Here is a 19,043-nt window from a genome sequence, read left to right as displayed (position 1 = left end):
GTAGGATTATTGTTCTTTTTACGTATATTTCCCCATAGGCTTGCTTTAAGAATTGTGCTAATCAAAAGATCCCACAAATGATATTCCAGACGGAATGCTTTATCAAGACGCCTCTCTGAGAGATTGTCTAGACGTTACGACGGAATGTTTCAGGGCTGAAGTTGGAAGTTCCACCCGTGAGAATCAGGATTCCGGGAGCAGCATCTGCCGGAGTACCTGGTAGATAGCTCTGAGATACCCCTTGTGCTGCACTTCCTCCGGCAGCCTCAGCATGCTCGCCACCTTCTCGAACTTCTCCCGCGCCAGGTCCACCTCCGCCGGCGACGCTACGGCGGACACCGAACCCGGAACCACCCGGAGGTCCCAATGGAGCTCCGGCGGCGATAGCGCCCACTGCATCGCCCAGATGGAGAGGGGCCGCATGTAGTGTAGCGACCGGTACCCGCCGCCGGCGTCGGACGTCCACGCCTCCGGCGTCTGGAACGCGTACCCGAACCCGTCCCTGCCCCACCCGGCGTCGTGCGCGCCCTTCGCCGTCCGGAACGCCGCCTCCGGCATGCCCTCGTGGAGCATGGCGGCGGCCACGCCGTAGGTGACCCCGACCCACACCTCCTTGGACTGCAGCGACGACGCGTCCACGGCGCCGTCCGGCCGCATCCCGTTCACGGCCCCCACCGCGCCGCCCTGCACGCGCATCACGTTGTAGTCCAGCACCGTCCCCAGCGCGCTGCGTGCCTTCTCCTCCTCCACGACCGGCTCCAGCCCGCACGCGCGCGCGTACCACTGCCCGGCGAGCTGGTCGGCCATGATGGACTTGCTAGTCGCGCCGCCGCTGTTGTCGTAGTCGAAGTAGGAGCCGTTCCAGAGCTCGCCGTCGTACACGCGCTGCGCCCTTTTGTACCGCTCGAGGAAGTACCCCTCCGCGCCGGGGTCGCCGACGATGCGCGCCATGGCGGCCGCCGCCTGAAGGGCCGCGACCCAGAGACCGCCGGTGTACGCGCTGACCCCGGAGACGGACCACAGGTCGAACGTCTGGTCGGGCCGGCCCTCGTTCTCCACCATACCGTCCCCGTCACGGTCGAACTGGTCCATGTACGCCATGGCCAGGTACACCGCCGGCCACGCCGCCGTCGCGAACGCAACATTCCCGGTGGCGGCGACGTCGCGGTACACCTGGAGGACGAACTTGGGGTTGAGGTCCTTCCACCGCGACGGGTCATGGATCATGTACGCGTTCAGCTCGAACCAGGGGTCGGCCAGGCCGATGTCGTGCGGCACGGCGCCGAGCACCTTGCGTGGGACGTCGACGCCGTCGAGCGTGCGCATGGGGCGCGGGTCGTGGAGGAGGACGGCGCGGGCGAAGTCGCGCTGGAGGCTGAGCTCGATCTCCGGGAAGAGGGAGATCAGCGCGAAGGAGGAGTAGAAGTGAACGTCGTAGGTGTTCCACATGTGGTACTCCATCCCCTCCAGGTACAAGAACTGCCCCACGTTCTCCTCGCCGTCGCCGAGAAGGGCCGCGCCGAACGCCGACGATGATTCCAGCCGCTCCTCCGCCGTCGACATTGCGCTCAGGATACCGTCCACAGCGAGATCACCTGCGCGGAACCCGTCGAGAGTGAAGGACTCCGTCGTCGACCCGTACTTTGACGAGGCAAAGCTGGTCTTCTTCGGAGGCAGCCCATCTGTGACAAACGAAAAGTTCAGATTTCGGACCATTGCCGAAGATAAATTTGTGACTTCAGAGTTCAGTCGGATCAGTGTAAATTACCTGTCCAAATAGTGCCTCCAGCGTTGAGATAGTAGAGCTCGTTGAACAGTACAACCGGATACCTGAAAAACAATCATGTCATCACCTGTTCTGTTCTGGAATCAAACTATGACTAATTCAATAATTTGGCGGTTTAATGGGGAAAATATGTCAGTGATTGACACTGAGCTTAATCTGAATTTCTTACCATTCAGGCAGCCTCTTGTCCTGCAGGATAGGCCTCTGCCACTCGTCGATTTTCGACTCCCACTCCATGTGTTCTACACGCAGACACAACAAATATTCAAGAAATCTCAATCTTCAGAGAGATTCAGAAATCTTCATCGACCAAGAACCCTTGGAAATCTCACCGAGAAGGGCGTCGTGAGCCAGTTGTTCTGCGGCGGAGTCTCGATCCAGGCCGAGGAACTTGGTGTACCTCCGGTGGTAGGTCCTCCCGGCGGGGAACTTCACCTCGGGGCACGACCACGAGAGCGCGAACGACACCACGCGCGTGCCCCCCGCCGGCACCGTCGTCGTCGACGCGACCGCCGCCCCAATAGACGATCCAGGACCCGACGACGCATTCGGCGCCCCGCCGGCGGCCTCACCAAAGGAACCATGTTTCTTGACCTCGTCCCACATGTCCTTGGCCGTGAACTGGTCGCGGCCGCCGGGGCTGGACGGGCCCATCGCGAAGGACGGGCAGCAGGTGACGCGGACGTCGCCGGTCTCCTGCGACGCGATCGCGAACGTCACCGGAGGGTTCCCGTCCGCCGTCCTGTGGCGTAGAAGGACGCCATGGACGCCGTCGCGCGCTCTGCACGCAACAAGGAAGAAGACCTTGTCATTGTCAGAGAGTTTGCTGCCCGTTACCACATCGCATCAAGCGAATTTTGTCGTGCTCGTTACTTGATTCTGGAGTTGATGTGATTCCCCGTCAGTTCTGATTTTCCACCCACGGAATTCTACACGGACGAACATGGAAATTAAGGTCAAATCCTGGCTACAAAGATGTTGTGTCTGTTCTGAAGAGCAGAGTGTTGGCTTTGCACTTACTGCCCATGTGAAGAGCAATGTGACATCCGCAGGTGTGCTCCCAGAATTTTGCACCTGGTGCAAGCATCAGGGATCAAAATTTAAGTACTGAATCACTCATGTGGCATCATTTGTTTGATTTGCTCAAGAAGAAAATGTACCGTAAAAGTGAAAACCGCGACGGGAAAGCTGCTCTCCTTGTAGTTGTGAGGGATGAAGGGCGATATCTGACGGCAGGTGATCTTGATTTCAGGGTCAGGCTCGCCTACATTGCAATTGTGGAAAATAGAAGGTTAGTAGGTTCTACCAGACAAACTTAATCGGCATTGTTACCGGCGACGACTATGTCTGTCAGGTAAGGAATGTACCATCATATACAGTCCAAGATCTTGGGAACAAGCCATGGTAGTTGCAATTCTTCTCTTTCAGCTTCCAGTCCCAAGACCTGATACCGGCTTTATCTATTCCCCTGCAATTGTGCATCATTTTTTATATGGTATCTCTGGCTGGCATAATCAGATGAACGATATACAGGTGAGATTGTGAGGATTTCACTGCTTACTTGAGGAGATCAGCAGTTGGTGCCGACAACACTGTGGAGTAGCTCTTCCCGCCGGGCCGCGAAACGAATGCCTAGACAGGTGAAAATAAGTGGGCAATATAAGACGTTTTTCCACCATAAATTGAGGATTGCGACTAATGAAAGCAAGTGTAAATTTATTATTACTGAGAACTGGTTGGGCAGGATAGGCTTCTCTTCGTATATCCTGGGGAATATTTGAAACTGCTGAAAGTACCCTCTGTAGCTTCTCCCTATGCTTCCTGAACTGAAAAGAAGAAGAGAATGTACTTTGAATAGAACTGTCATCTGAAGTTCAGTCAGCTGCAGGGCCATGCATGAATGTCACAGCACAACCAAGGCAAGTCTCAGAGCAAAATCAGGACCAGAAACATCGAAAGAACTTACCCTAGTCCGCCGAGGGGTACCCCGCGGTAGCAGTTGTCCATCCATTTCCTGAGCGGATCATAGACCGCAATCTTGGCGAAACAAGAGAACAAGTTTTCAGCAATTTCACTGGCTACTATTGAGTACTGACTAGGCAGAATAATTTGCACCGGCATTTCAACTACATGTGCATGCTGGTAGACAGATTAGCTGAATGTTCAGTGACAGAAGAGCGACTCACTTGGTTTTTCGCTATTCCTTCGACGTGTAGTCGAAGCATTTTAAAAATCAAGGGTATCTGCAGCACAGCCATGGTCAGTGTTTATGTTGCAAAGGTAGTACGCATCCTTGGTTCTAAATGCAAAATTTAGAAAGGTACAGTCCATGTGACAGACATGCTTGCTTACAATTGTCAAGACATCAGTGGTCATGCTAAGCATAGCAACCTTCTTGCCTTCATCGTCGAATTTCCTCTGCCAAGTTATTGCTGGTGGCCGAGCACAGTCGACGTGCAAGTGTGGCTGAAGCAAGAACAACCATGTCAGAACATCACAGAAATGAGAAGCCAAAGAAATGGAAGGAGCTGTTTCAGGTCAGAAGCTACCTTTGCTTGCTCAAACCCTGAACTTCCCATCTTCAGAAGCCGATGGAGGAGCTAATTCGACTGGAGTAGATACACATGGTCAGAAGAACTGAACTTCTCATCAGATTTGAAACAGACCAAGAGAACCACCTACATAGGAGGAGGAGAAGAGAAAGTACCTGGACCTGAACACCGCACCCTGAGACGCTCAGCTCGTTGAGGAGCCCCCCGAGGTAGCTGTCTATATAACTCATTCGTCAAGAAGGGGACGAAGACGACGCGACGAAGGAGAAGCGAGGAGCATAACCAGAAGGACTGGCTGGTGGCATCAGATATTCAGATATGCTCAGCTGCGTGGAAAAGTAGGCGCGCAAGTCGCAGTCGCGGAAGCTGTTGAATATACGATTCCTGCTCCCCGGTCACGATTCTCGCTCATAAATCTTTTCGGAGAATTGGCCCGATTGCCGCGTCACCACGCCGGAAGGAACAAAGTTTCGCCGGTGCTGCCAAGCTAGCTAGCCGTTCATGGGAAAGACGGGCGCTGGCAGCCTCCGTGATGCGCGCCAGACTGTCGCGTGGTTTCTTGGACTTGTTCCGTCGGAAATCAGAAATAGCAGCCGGGGTGCTGAATTAGTGTAATGTAGTACGTTTTTTTGACAAATTCTCTCTGACGAATAGACTACTTATAGTTGAAAAATTTGAGGCTTTTCGATGAATTAGTTTGGTAGTGATCTAAACGATCTTATATCAGTTTACAGAAGGAAGCACTGCCCCTGACCACTGAGCTGAGAGCTCATCCACTCCCTCGCTGCCCCCGCGTCGCTCCTAGGGGCGGCATGGGCGGAACCCCCAGCGCCGGCACCTCCGCTCCCCCATCCCCTCCATCCCCCTCGCCGTCGCCGGCGCACGTCTGCGGGCAAAGTCCCCTGGCGGCCGGCGGCGGCGGGATCCGCTCTCCCAGCGCAGGTGGTGGTGGGGGCTCCGGTGCTGCAGGTCCGCGGCTGCTTCGGCGGCCCCGATGTAGATCCGGCCCCTGGCGGCGCTCCGGTGGCTCCTGGCTGCGCGGATCCGGCGAATGGAGGTGCAGGCGGGTGGCTCAGCTGCTCGGCGGCGGCCCATCTAGCGGTGCGGCGACTGTGGCTGGACAGGCGGGTTGGCCGTCTGTCCTGCTCGGTGGGATGGGGCGGGGTGACGGCCCCCCCTCCCTGGCTTGGTGCCCCTGTTCTGGCCGGCCTTGCTGGCCCGGTGTGGCTGGCGGCATGGTGGGTGGTGGGGGGAGGCTCAACCCCCCTCGGCTGTGCGGTGGGCGACCACGGCGGCTTCTTCGCAGCGCCTCTGGTGGCGTCGGCGGACTCCGAAGGCTTCGGCTAGGCATTTCTCCGGCGTGTGGGGGTGTGGTGGCAGCCCACCTCCCTGCTCAAGTGAAGCTTGGTGGTCTCCGTGGCAGTGCGGTGGTGGGCGCCAGATCTGGCTGGTTTGGCCGGCTCTGGCTCGCCGGCGGTTGCTGGCGGTGAGGATGGCGGCTCCTGCGTGATGGTGGTGCCGTCGTCGCGTAGGTGTGTGGGACAGCAGGCTTGCGGTCCGGTGGTGCTGCATCGCCGGTTGCATGGGGGTGCTCGGTGAGGGGGCTCCGAGCGAAAGCCTAGACGACGCGGCGTCCGGGGACGTCGTTCTTCCTCCTTGGGGAGTCGTCGTGGAGCCTCTCCTTTCCTAGCACCTTCGGACCTTGGCCATCGGGCGAAAGCCTAAGACTCCGGTGTGAGTCGGGCGACGGCGTCGTTCTCCAACGTCGCGACCCCCTTGGGGGCGTCGCCTTGAAGGTCATCGATCCCCTTCGCGCTTTCCTGGAGCTGGACATGCACGACATCACGGTCGGTAGGTGCCCGGCTGGCGATGTGGGTGGGTGACGCGGATTCTTGTGTGGCAACGATGGCGGCTATGGGCGGAGTTGGTTTGCAGCTGAGTTTTGGTAGTCGGTCTCATCCGGCGTGTTCGAGGGGTTGCCGTGCTTCACTTTGTCTTCTTGGAGTCGGAGCTGCTGAGGAGGGGCCCTTGCGGCAACGATGACGCGAGGCAGGTGGTCGGTTCTGGCGCTGGCTCGGCGCTGGCTCAACGCTTATTTCCTGCAATGCTCGTTGACAGAGTCGGAGCTGCCTGGTAGTCGGCGTGTGCGGTTGACTGTTTGGCATCGGCCGGTACAGGCCTCGGCATTTGCTTGTGGCGAGGGCTACTTCGGTGGTCGTCGATGGTGGAGTCGGGGTCGCCCTTGTGAAGGTGTGATGACGATGGCACCGGGTTGCAACCTCGAGGGTGTTCTCTCCTTTGGCGACGTGTGTGCGTTTTTGTGTTGGTTGCCAGGTCGCCATGTGTGTCTTATGTGGATGTGTTGTAACGGTTTTCGTCCGGATTTTCGTTAATTAACCGGGTAATTCTTTTTTTCTTTATTAATGAGATAAGGCAAAGCTTTTGCCTCCGTTTCAAAAAAAAAATATCAGTTTACAGAAGGAGTATCATGGAGCTGTGCTGTGTTCAGGAGAATGGTAAGTAGTATAGTAACATCTTATTTTAAGCACACATGGTGGTTAAAAAAGGGGATTGTCTGAGTATGAAATCTACTGGTTGGACTAAAGGTTAGAGCTTGGCATTGGCAGCCACCCAGACCCAGTAGCAATCGTCAGCCGTCGACTTCCAAGTTCCAACCAAGAAAAGTCCAATTCACGTGATATATATCCTGCATGTCCGATCTTGATGATACGTATGCTCGCTTGTTTGTTAAGACACGCAATGGCTTCACGTAGTATTCATGATGGCAACATGGCATCTACAAAGGACATAGTTTTTCCTTTGTAAGCGCACTAAAATCTAAATATTTTTCCTGGAAAATTAAATTAATTTGTTGAAGTTTTTTATTTTATCGACCCACTAACTATTTTTTTAATCCATGTAGCCCTCCCACATTGACAAGTAGTGCATGACGGTTTACATGCCTTGCATTGACCCAATGAACAAAGGAATCCATCCACAAAAAAAAAATCCACACACAAAAAAGCAAAGAAAAAAGAACAAAGGAATCCAGAGCCTAACTAGGAGCTGGATCATTCTAAACCAATTGAGAAAACTCTTACATCTGGATCATTCTAAACCAATCAAGAAAACTCTCACATTTACTTTTTGTTATTTCTTTAGTGAGAATTTACGCATAAAGTTCCCACAACAAAGCCGAAAAGATAGCCTCACAAAAATTCTCACGTGGGATTGTGAAGACATATCTAGTTTTTGTGTTGATGGTGAGAAAGGTGAGAGGCGATTGGTCTAGCGAATCGTGGCCCGTTCTTACCCGCTCCAACTCCTCTGTCCCATCTTTCATGATGGGGATGTGCGGTGACGGTCTACGCCTTGTTGTTTTCATTAGACCATGAAGTCGACGCGGTCGATGATGGCATGGCACAATGATTGTTCTATTGTCGAATTCGGACCCTAGCCCGTGGGCAATGCTCGTCCATGATAACCTTGGGAGGTTTCATCCACGATTGGTCAAGCTGATAAACAACTTCAAGCTCCTTGTTAGTTTGATATTTTTAGCAGTCATCGTTAGTTTAGTATGGAGACAGCTTCCTTTTAGGAAATCTAGAGCCGCAATGTGAGTTACGTGTTTGATAGACTTGCAACTAGGTCGAGCGAGTTGCATGTCGTGGGTGGACATGCAACTTGGTCGAGTGAGTTGCATGTCACATGCAACTGGGTTGGGCTCATGCAAGTTGTGTGTAGGAGGTGGGCATGCAATTGGATCAAGATTAAGACTAATTGTGTGTTGAGCGTGGACATGCAACTGAGTCGAGCGAGCTTCGGGTCCAAGATGGGCATGCAACTGGGTTAGTTACATTCAAGTTGCATGTGAAAGGTGGACATATAATTGAAGAGTTGTTAAGGGTGGACAGGCAACTAGATCGGGGCTAACTAAATGTCAAGAGTGGACATGCAACGTTAATGCTAAACTACGGGGCTGTTTGGTTTCTAGCCACACATTGCCACACTTTATCACAACTAACCTTAGGCAAATTTGACCAAGTTAGGTAGGTGTTTGGTTCTAGCCACACCTAAGGCAAGAATTTTTTATGAGCGGTGAACCCCACATGTCATAGACACAAGAAGCGTGGCAAGATTCCTTTAGCCAAGCCAAAATATGGCTAACAATTTGAGCAACTCAACTAAGGCAAGTGTGACAAGTGTGGCAAAAATCATGTGGCAATATATGGCAAAGATATTCACAATCCAAACAGCCCCTACGTGTAAAGAATGAACATATAACTCGATCGGGTGAGTTGCATCTCATGGACGAACATGCAATTGGTTCTTAATTGGATAAATTGCATATCAAAGGACCAAACAAGCTTGCGTGTCAAAGTTACACGTATAACATTTTGCAGAAATTCTCCAACCTTTTTCTAATCAACCAATAGTTCAAATTTAAAATAGATTTTTTTCATCCCTGATGTTTCTGGTAATTAACCCTTAATTTATCTTTAAGTTCGATTTCGGCTTTCGCAGAAAACGCCTTGATGTTTCTGGTAATCAACCAACAATCTAGTTTTAATTTAGATTTTCGCTTTCGCATAATCCCATTGATGTTCCTGATAATCAACACGCAGATCAGTTTTTAATCAGATTTTCTCTTTTGCAGAAAATCCCCTGATAATTGGGTTAATCGACCCGCAACACATATCAAATGCTTTAAAAAATTATCCATATCTTTTAAACCTAACTCTAGATTTAACATATTATTATATGTGGAATTTGATTAGAAAACCGTGCAGAATCTGGATATGATGTTATTATACCTGTTAACTATTTCAAAAATATTATTTATGGTGCAAGTTTAATCAATAGCGCACAATTCGTCTTTCTTTCATATTGTGCCGATTCAGAATGAAAATGAACATCTCAATAAAATCAGGATTGGAGACGAAAGAAATCATCTATAATGATGCATAAACGCCTCGCCAAAACCTCATTGGAAAAAAGCAGAATTCTCATCTTATGTCGAGAGAGACGCCTTAGAATTGACAACGTTCAAACGTGTTATGATTGTGTGAGCATTGACGCTACCGCCAGTATGGGTGAGCACGAGGATTATTAGGTTAGATGAATGTGGTATATTTTTATTAATACAACACACAGACTCTTTTGCTTGTAGAAATACATACGTGGCAACGGTCAGCCGAGGTAAAAAATAATAATATAAAAAGCACAATGGAACAATGTGCCGGGCCATAGCAGCTGCACGCCCAGTCGATATAAAAAAAAACATGAATCTTGATGGTATAAATCGAACGATAAAGAAATTGAGAGATAACCAATTCTCATCTAGGTGAGAATTAAAACAAAGTCTTGTGTAACTCCTACACTATTTGACTAATAAAAGAGAAATCCTTATGTAAAATTTAATGATATAGGAATCATATGAGACATAGTTATTTTTCATCTAGATAAGAGTTAGACACACCTACATAATTATTCTAGGGAGGATGTACGAGAAATACGCTAGTTCATCCCAAACATCATAGAAAGGCCATCATAAGCAACTGAGAAATGAATTTCATGCACGAACATTCTCAATAAAGGGTTGGCATTGCACTGGTCTGTCTTTTCTTTTTGACATAGTACTGACGCAGGCGCTTATATATATGCGCATATACTTATCCCTATGAATGAGTACACGTACATCTTATCTCTATGATCACTTTCGAGAGACTGAGCCGGTGTAGATATATTGAAAATAAATGCGAGCATCAGGACTTGAACCTTGATGGGCTGAAGATACCATTGTCTACCTAATCATTCAACCACAGATTGGTTCGCGTGCACTGGTCCGTCTAATAATGATTCCACATTGAAGAAATCAAGTGTATAATTAGGCTCGATTGGTTTGAAATTTTTTAGAAGATTTTTAGGCGATATCTACTACGCACAGATTTTTATTGGAATCCCCTACAATTCAAACCTAATTAATAACCCTTAATAACATAACAAAGATTACATTACGATTTGAAGATCTCCACGGCCACTAGCATTAGGTGAAACCACATGAGAATTTCCCAAGGACGTTTCAACATTTAGGGGGTGTTTGGTTCAGGAACTTTTTAGTTCTAGAGACTAGAAAAAGTCTTTAAAAAAATTTCTAAGAACCAAACGGGAGGGACTTTTTCTACAGAGACTAAAAAAAACTCTACTAGAGAGTCTTTTTTAATTAGTCCCTGGGATTAAAAAAAATCCTAAGATTTCTGAACCAAACACCCGCTTAAAAATCCAGTCAAGCAAGTAAGCCCTTGTTGAAATGGATGCAGGCACACAAATTGGGAGAACTACTGTACGTCGGTCCTGATAGATGAACTCATGGTCTGCAGCTAGCCGCGAGAGCGCCTCCGGCACGAGGCACACCTCCAGCCCCATGCTCCCACCGCCCCGCGGCCCTCGTACACCATCACCCTCCCGTCCACCTTGTTCGCACCACCACTCCGCACGGCCACCGGTGGTCCCGCCCCGAAGTCGTTCCCGTACGCGTCGAACCGCGGCGAGTTCCCGGTCACCACCATCGCCGGGTTCCAGAACCCCGCCTGGTACGCGAACCTCGGGTCCTGGTGCCACGAAGTTAGCGAGCCCACCAGCGCTGCCTCGTCGAGCGACGCGATGGCGCTGTTCAGCAGCCGCGCCGTTGTTGGAACTTACCCACATGATCGATCACATCAAATCACAATGAACACGCACGCGCAAAATTTTTATAGCTAAGAGCTTTTGTCATGCCTTTTGTTTTCCTTTTTTTATTTTCTGTTTTCTTGCATACGATTTTTCGTGGCCCTGATGCATATAAATAGGGTGTGTCTAGGGCACATCTAGATATGCTCTAGTTATTGTACATCTAAGTGAGTGAATCAAGTATAAAGAGGAAGAGAAAAAAGAAAAAGAAAATCCACACGAATCTCAAGGTAAGAACAATGACATAGGATTTAGATGTGCAATACTTATGGCACATCTAGATGTGCTTTAGCAAAACTGATATAAATATGCATAAGGCCACCGACCCAACTACAGCAAGTCCTACACGGACTCTTGACTCATGTAGACTAATACTACTAGGACACGGCTAACTAATCCTAACCTGACTCAACTTGAGGACTTTTCTAAGCTAATTATACGGCCACACTGATCATTATGTAGACCTAACATAACACGTCTAATACTTCCTAATCTAGCACAAATACTACTTGGACTTGACACTTCAAGATTATGCTAACAATCTTTTCCTAATCCTGACATGCCATCTCCTTGTGCTTCTTCTCATCTTGGTTGTTGTAGATCATCCCCTGTCGCTCATCCGCTCGCATCACGACAAGTTAAATTGATAGGTTCCATTGACTGCAACAATCTCTTCCCAATTTCAACTTGGCGAATTTACGGACCACCTCAAATATGTCTTGGACTATCCAGCCTCGCTAGTAACATGTGGAAAACCCCACCCGGTGGACTTCATCTTCCACCCTAGCGAGATACAAGCCGACTCCTTGTGGATCACACCACCCCGTGCGCTACACCATGCACTCCAGCCTCATGTAGAGACATGGCCTCATTGAAGAGACTCACCTTCACTGGTTTACCGCCCCTACATAGTTGAACTTGATCCTCTCGTCGAGACACATAGACGACCTGGATGCGCTTCATCTTCAACGCCTCCTCACAGAGACAAGCACTTGGACATGACGACGACGACCGACTGACCAACCGACCGTGCTAACCCGCACGACTCCTTGACTTTAACTCCCGGATGACGATCTTGACGACTTTCCGACACCGCATCACCGCACCACCGCTCCCGTCAACGATCTCCATCCGCCGCCTTGCCTACGACAGCCCGCCGTCTCCCTCCTTGTCGCTCCATCGAACGACGGTCGCATAATCCTCCTCGTCGCTGCAACACCCAGCGACAACATCGCCCGCCCCGAGGCGCTAGTAGGGGTCGCCTCTCCGGGGCAAGCGCGGCTTTGCCTTGAACCTTGCTCTGATACCAATTGTTGGAATTTAGCCCACAGGATCGATCACATCAAATCACAATGAACACGCACGCGCAAAACGTTTATAGCCAAGGGCTCTTGTGTGCCCTTTGTTTCTTCTTTTTTTATTTTCTATTTTCTTGCACACGATTCTTACGTGGCCCTGATGCATATAAATATGCATAAGGCCACCGACCCAACTACAGCAAGTCCTACACGGACTCTTGACTCATGTAGACTAATACTACTAGGACACGGCTAACTAATCCTAACCAGACTCAATTTGAGGACTTTCCTAAGCTAATTACATGGCCACACTGATCATCATGTAGACCTAACATAACACGTCTAATACTTCCTAATCTAGCACAAATACTACTTGGACTTGACGCTTCAAGATTATGCTAACAATCTTTTCCTAATCTTGACATGCCATCTCCTTGTGCTTCTTCTCATCTTGGTCGTTGTAGATCATCCCCTATCGCTCATCCGCTGGCACCACGACAAGTTAAATTGATAGGCTTCATTGACTGCAACAGCCGTCCACCCCAGTCCCCTCTCCAGGATCTCGCTGGTCGTGGACCTCGCCGTGGCGCGTACCACGGCGTTCCCTGCGTACGTTTGTGGTACGCGCTTGACACGGCCGCGACACCCGACGAGCACGGTGTACGTCGTCTCTTCCACCGGTGACAGGCGCCGGGCGCGAGACACTGAGCGCCAGACGTGAGCGAGCAGGGACTGGAGAGACGAGAGGGTGGCTGTGGAGGTCGCCGAGCCGACGCCGGCGCTGGCCACCTCGGCGTTCGCTCTGGACTTCAGCTTCTTGATGCTCTCCGCGGAGAAATGGAAGAAGCCCTCCTCCACCGGCGGGCAATCGAACCGCCGGATCATATGCTCCAGCTTGGCGAACGGCAGAGGGACCGGTACAGGGCAGGCATCGGGGAACCAACGCTCGAGCACCGGCGGCGGCGTGAACATCGGCGTCGGCGCCGCCACTCCGGCTCATCTCGGACCAGGTGTTGAAGAGGTGCCAGAAGGCAGTCCCATCGGCAACGGCGTGGCTGAGCAACATGGCGACAAAGACGCCGTCCGCGAGCTCGGTGACCTGCGCGGCAAGGACGGGGCGCGATCCGGCCACGGCATCCGCGCCGACCAGCCCGTCGAGTGGGAAAAAGGACCAGACCACACGGGGGATGTACAGCGACGCCGCGACATCGGCCACTGTGACGCCGGGCGCCACCGCGTGGACGAACTCTGCGCCCTCGCTGGTGCAGCGCAGAGAGACGGTGACGCTGCCCGGCTGCCGTCCTCCAGCTGCTCCTCGGCTGCGAGGCGGCCGGCGAAGGGGTAGAAGCGTCCTAGAGCGCGGGCGAAGGACGACGCAAGGCGCCCGACGAGGCGCTCTCCGCCGTCTCCGGCGGGGGGCTTTGGCAGGAGGATGCCCTTCTGGATGTAATCCACGGTCAGCATCTGGAGGTCCCACGGCGCAAGGTGCGCCGTCTCGGCCGCAGGCTCCGCTGGGCACGTCGGCACGCCGCTCGAAGACTGCCGCACCATGCGGCGGGAGACGACGCGGACGGGGGCAGAATCCTCCGTCGCTATGCTTAACTATTCTGCGATCTGGAGCGCGCACCTCAATTCGCTAGCATACTTGGTCGCGTTGACCTTTGGAAATGTAACCTGGAGTCTCTCGGAAAACGATTGGATCGCAACGTGATGGGCAGAGGATTCTAGAAGTGGGTGTACCTTTGATTCAAAAGAATTCTCTATTTTGGATGATTTTGGACCCTTAGATATTTGTTTTCTGTATGTTGATTGTTTGATTCGTGGGATTAGAATCCGTAAGAATTTTTGTACTATGTCTGGAGGAAAATTTACATCCACTGAAATCTTTTGATGGAATTCGTTTGCTTTTCATGCGCTATCAAATACTCTTTCATACGAATTCTTGTCTTTTGTGATCATATAGGATTGAGGACGACATGACACTGCAATCATGCTCCCCCCTCCCTCTTATTTCTGCCTTTTGAGAATTCTGCATTTCCCAATAATAATAATAATAAGAGCAACTTCAATGAGACGACTCATTTCGTCCGCCTGCGTCCGTTTGGATCGGCGTGGACAAAAGTCGCGGCCCAACGCGCCGATTCAAATGGACGCGCGTCCGTTTTTCGTCCGCGGGCGACCCATTCCAGGCCCAATTTTGAGCCGAATTTGTGTCGGCGCGGACGCGCGCAGGCGCCTGCTCCTCTCCCCGGGCCCGCCGGTCGGTGTTAGCCACCACCATTTCCCCCAAAAACGCTCCCCCCCCCCCCGGCCCCCCCCCCCCCACCCCCCATGGAGGACGCCATCGACCTTGACCTCGACGCCGCCGTCGGCCTCGCCTCCCTCGCCTCGTCCGGCGCCGTCGCCCCCTCCGGGAAAGGCAAGCCTCGTGCCCCGCACAAGACTGCCGCCGCGACCAAGCCGAAGAAGGCACTGACGCCCGAACAGTGGGTAAGGGAGTCGGCCAAGAGGAAGGGCCGGAGGCACGCCGTGGACGCGAGGGATGAGGCCGCTGCGCAGGCCGCCGCCGTCGCCGTCGCGCAGCAGGAGTTCACCAATGCCCGCGTCGCCGCGGCAACGAGGGAGGCGCTCTACATGCTAGGGGTAAACCCTAGCCAGCACAGCGTCCTCCAAGCCGCCGTCGTCGCGGCCAGCACCGGCTCATCAGCATTTCCTCGGATGGTGATGCCCGACTCACCCTGCGCGTCGGCTTGCAACCCGGTCCCCGGCTTCCACGTCTACCCGCAGGCCTTCCGCCTCTCCGGGGAGTGCTCACCCGACGTGAGCGTGGTCGCGCCTTCCACGCCCACGCCCGCGCCCATCGACCTCAATGCCATCCCGGTGGTCGGTGGCTCATCGTCCGGCGGCACGAGGAAAGCGCGCGACAGACGCCAGCCAGCGGGCTCTCGGACGCCCGTAACCTGTTCAAGGAAATGTCGTCCGCCGTCGACGAGGACTACATGCAAAACCTCATCTTCGAGGGTGGTGCATCGGGCGCTGGCTACGATCCTGACGAGACACAAAGCCAGGACGGCCGCGGGGCGTTCACGCCAGCCGCTGGCTATGATCCCAATCAGGCGGCCTTCATGCGTGATCAGGTCGGCATCGACCTGGACGGCTTCCCCCTCGACCATGAGTTCCCGGAGGACTATGGCTAGAGGAAGAGGACGAGTGCGACATCGAAGTGGAGCCTTTGTTCGAGGACGAGCTCGCCAACCAAACCGCCGGTCCTAAGCCGAAGCGCAAGAGCAAGCGCACGAAGGCGTACACAGCTGCCGAGGACAAGCTTCTTTGCGAGTGTTAGCGAGACATTGGACAAGACCCAAAGACGGGCGCCGAGCAAAAGCATTCGACCTTTTGGACTCGTGTGCACCGCGAGTTTCATGAGCGCAAGAAGTTTCCACCTTACCAATTTGTGAGCACGCGCGGGTGGGTCTCCATTTCCAAGCGGTGGAGGGTGATCCAACAAGAGTGCAACAAGTTTTGCGCCACCCTTGAGAGCGTCAAGGCCCGCCCCGTGAGCGGCATCGGCGTGCAAGACATGGTATGATAGCAAGCAAGCCGCCCTCTTTTGTGCCATCAAGATCATCCTTTTACATCTTCATTTGCTATCACTTGCCCATATGCTTGCATGGAAACATTTTGTAGGCATTTCAAGCTTTGGAGGCATTCAAGGTTCAACACAATGGCAAGTGCTTCAACCTCTCCCATTGCTATCGGGTCATCAAGGACGAAGAGAAGTTCGAGGCACAATATGCCACACTCAAGGCACGTGGGGGGAAGGGCGCCGTGGAGGATGTTGGGGAGGGCGAGCCGGCACGGCTGCGGGGGAAGACCAACTCCAAGAAGGAGGACAAGCGAGATGCGGCCACCAACGCCTTGATCGCAAGTGTGGATGACATGATGAATAAGAAGGGCTCAAGGGAGGAGGAGCACTGGCGTTTCAAGGCGGAGCAAATGGATGCTTTCATGGAGATCCAAAGGAGGAGGCTTGATCTTGACGCCGAGAAGCAAGCCAAGATGTTCGAGCTCGAGGCGGAGAAGCAAGCCAAGATGCTAGAGATCGAGGCCGCCAACGCCAAGACAAAGGAGGAATAAGTGGCTCTTGCAAGCATGATGACCGGGGTGGAGATCATGAAGGTGGATCTCAATGCCTTGTCGCCAAGGAAGAGGCCATGGTTCGAGAAGATGCAGGCCGACATGCTCAAGTTCGACGACGAGTGATCTATGGCGTCGAGGGCCATCTTTTTTGTATGCCGACAGGTGTGCCGACATGACCACGGGAGCCGCGATGGCATGGTCGAACTCAAGTCCCACCATTTTTTGTGTGCTGGCATGTGTGCCGGCCGGCTGGTGAGTGCGCCAGCATGAACTGTGGTATTTTCTGAAGCCGGCATTGTATGCCGGCGCTGGCATGGTGCCGGCATGAGACATGGCCGCTGGCATGATCGGCCGCGGGCCTTTTTTAAATAAAAGTTGAATGCGAACATGAAATGGGTTGGCGCATTGGGCGCATTGCCGACCCAAATGCAAAACTGGGCGGACGCCGGGCGCGCGGCCGACCCAAACGGACAAAAAGCGGACAAATGCGCCGTCCGTTTGGGTCGTCCCATTGGAGTTGCTCTAATTGAAGGAAATATGCCCTAGAGGCAATAATAAAGTTATTATTTATTTCCTTATATCATGATAAATGTTTATTATTCATGCTAGAATTGTATTAACCGGAAACATAATACATGTGTGAATACATAGACAAACGGAGTGTCACTAGTATGCCTCTACTTGACTAGCTCGTTAATCAAAGATGGTTATGTTTCCTAACCATGAACAAAGAGTTGTTATTTGATTAACGGGATCACATCATTAGGTGAATGATCTGATTGACATGACCCATTTCATTAGCTTAGCACCCGATCGTTTAGTATGTTGCTATTGCTTTCTTCATAACTTATACATGTTCCTATGACTATGAGCTTATGCAACTCCCGTTTGCCGGAGGAACACTTTGTGTGCTACCAAACGTCACAACGTAAATGGGTGATTATAAAGGTACTCTACAGGTGTCTCCAAAGGTACATGTTGGGTTGGCGTATTTCGAGATTAGGATTTGTCACTCCGATTGTCGGAGAGGTATCTCTGGGCCCTCTCGGTAATGCACATCACATAAGCCTTGCAAGCATTGCAACTAATGAGTTAGTTGCAAGATGATGTATTACGGAACGAGTAAAGAGACTTGCCGGTAACGAGATTGAACTAGGTATTGAGATACCGACGATCGAATCTCGGGCAAGTAACATACCGATGACAAAGGGAACAACGTATGTTGTTATGCGGTCTGACCGATAAAGATCTTCGTAGAATATGTAGGAGCCACTATGAGCATCCAGGTTCCGCTATTGGTTATTGACCGGAGACGTGTCTCGGTCATGTCTACATTGTTCTCGAACCCGTAGGGTCCGCACGCTTAAGGTTTCGATGACAGTTATATTATGAGTTTATGAGTTTTGATGTACCGAAGTTAGTTCCGAGTCCCGGATGTGATCACGGACATGACGAGGAGTCTCGAAATGGTCGAGACATAAAGATTGATATATTGGACGGCTATATTCGGACACCGGAAGTGTTCCGGGTGATTTCGGAGAAAACCGGAGAGCCAGAGGGTTACCGGAACCCCCCCGGGAGAAGTAATGGGCCATATGGGCCTTAGTGGAGAGAGAGGGGCAGCCAAAGGTGGGCCGCGCGCCTCCTCCCCCTGTTCCGAATTGGACTAGGAGAGGGGGGGGGCGGCGCCCCCCTTTCCTTCTCCCTCCCCACTTCTTTCCCCCTCCTAGTAGGAGTCCTACTCCTACTAGGAGGAGGACTCCTCCTTGGCGCGCCATAGGGGCCGACCGGCCTCCTCCCCTTGATCCTTTATATACGGGGGCAGGGGGCACCCCTAGACACACAAGTTGATCCACGTGATCATATTCTCAGCCGTGTGCGGTGCCCCCTTCCACCATAATCCTCGATAATATTGTAGTGGTGCTTAGGCGAAGCCCTGCGACGATAGTACATCAAGATCGTCACCACGCCGTCGTGCTGACGGAACTCTTCCCTGACACTTTGCTGGATCAGAGTCCGGGGATCGTCATCGAGCTGAACGTGTGCTAAAACTCGGAGGTGCCGTAGTTTCGGTGCTTGATCGGTCGGGCCGTGAAGACGTACGACTACATCAACCGCGTTGTGCTAACGCTTCCGCTGTCGGTCTACAAGGGTACGTAGATCACACTCTCCCCTCTCGTTGCTATGCATCACCATGATCTTGCGTGTGTGTAGGAAATTTTTTGAAATTACTACGTTGCCTATCAGTGGCATCCGAGCCTAGGTTTTATATGTTGATGTTATATGCACGAGTAGAACACAAGTGAGTTGTGGGCGATATAAGTCATACTGCTTACAAGCATGTCATACTTTGGTTCGGCGGTATTGTTGGACGAAGCGGCCCGGACTGACATTACGCGTACGCTTACGCGAGACCGGTTCTCCCGACGTGCTTTGCACATAGGTGGCTTGCGGGTGACAGTTTCTCCAACTTTAGTTGAACCGAGTGTGGCTACGCCCGGTCCTTGCGAAGGTTAAAACAGCACCAACTTGACAAAC

General features: G+C 52.1%; 1 protein-coding gene and 1 pseudogene across 1 annotated transcript; both read right to left on the bottom strand.

Annotated features, from left to right (window-relative positions):
- Position 1: 1 nt before the first annotated feature.
- On the bottom strand, positions 2-4,906 carry LOC125520636 (non-lysosomal glucosylceramidase-like). The gene is made up of 15 exons (XM_048685600.1): positions 4,494-4,906; positions 4,336-4,395; positions 4,139-4,252; positions 3,973-4,029; positions 3,753-3,823; positions 3,513-3,612; positions 3,348-3,418; positions 3,154-3,254; positions 2,947-3,050; positions 2,807-2,860; positions 2,660-2,715; positions 2,119-2,567; positions 1,956-2,028; positions 1,769-1,830; positions 2-1,682 (listed from the first exon to the last, which is right to left on the bottom strand). Exons 2-15 carry the CDS (start codon positions 4,363-4,365, stop codon positions 184-186), a joined length of 2,841 nt encoding a protein of 946 aa, XP_048541557.1. The 5' UTR covers positions 4,366-4,395; positions 4,494-4,906; the 3' UTR covers positions 2-183.
- Positions 4,907-10,586: 5,680 nt separating this feature from the next.
- Positions 10,587-14,646, bottom strand: LOC125518936 (annotated as a pseudogene).
- Positions 14,647-19,043: the final 4,397 nt, after the last annotated feature.

Source organism: Triticum urartu, chromosome 7 (genome assembly GCF_003073215.2).
Source record: "Triticum urartu cultivar G1812 chromosome 7, Tu2.1, whole genome shotgun sequence".
Taxonomy (NCBI): Eukaryota; Viridiplantae; Streptophyta; class Magnoliopsida; order Poales; family Poaceae; genus Triticum; species Triticum urartu.
The sequence above is the reverse complement of the archived record's forward strand: the minus strand, read 5'-3'. Positions and strand labels throughout refer to the sequence as shown.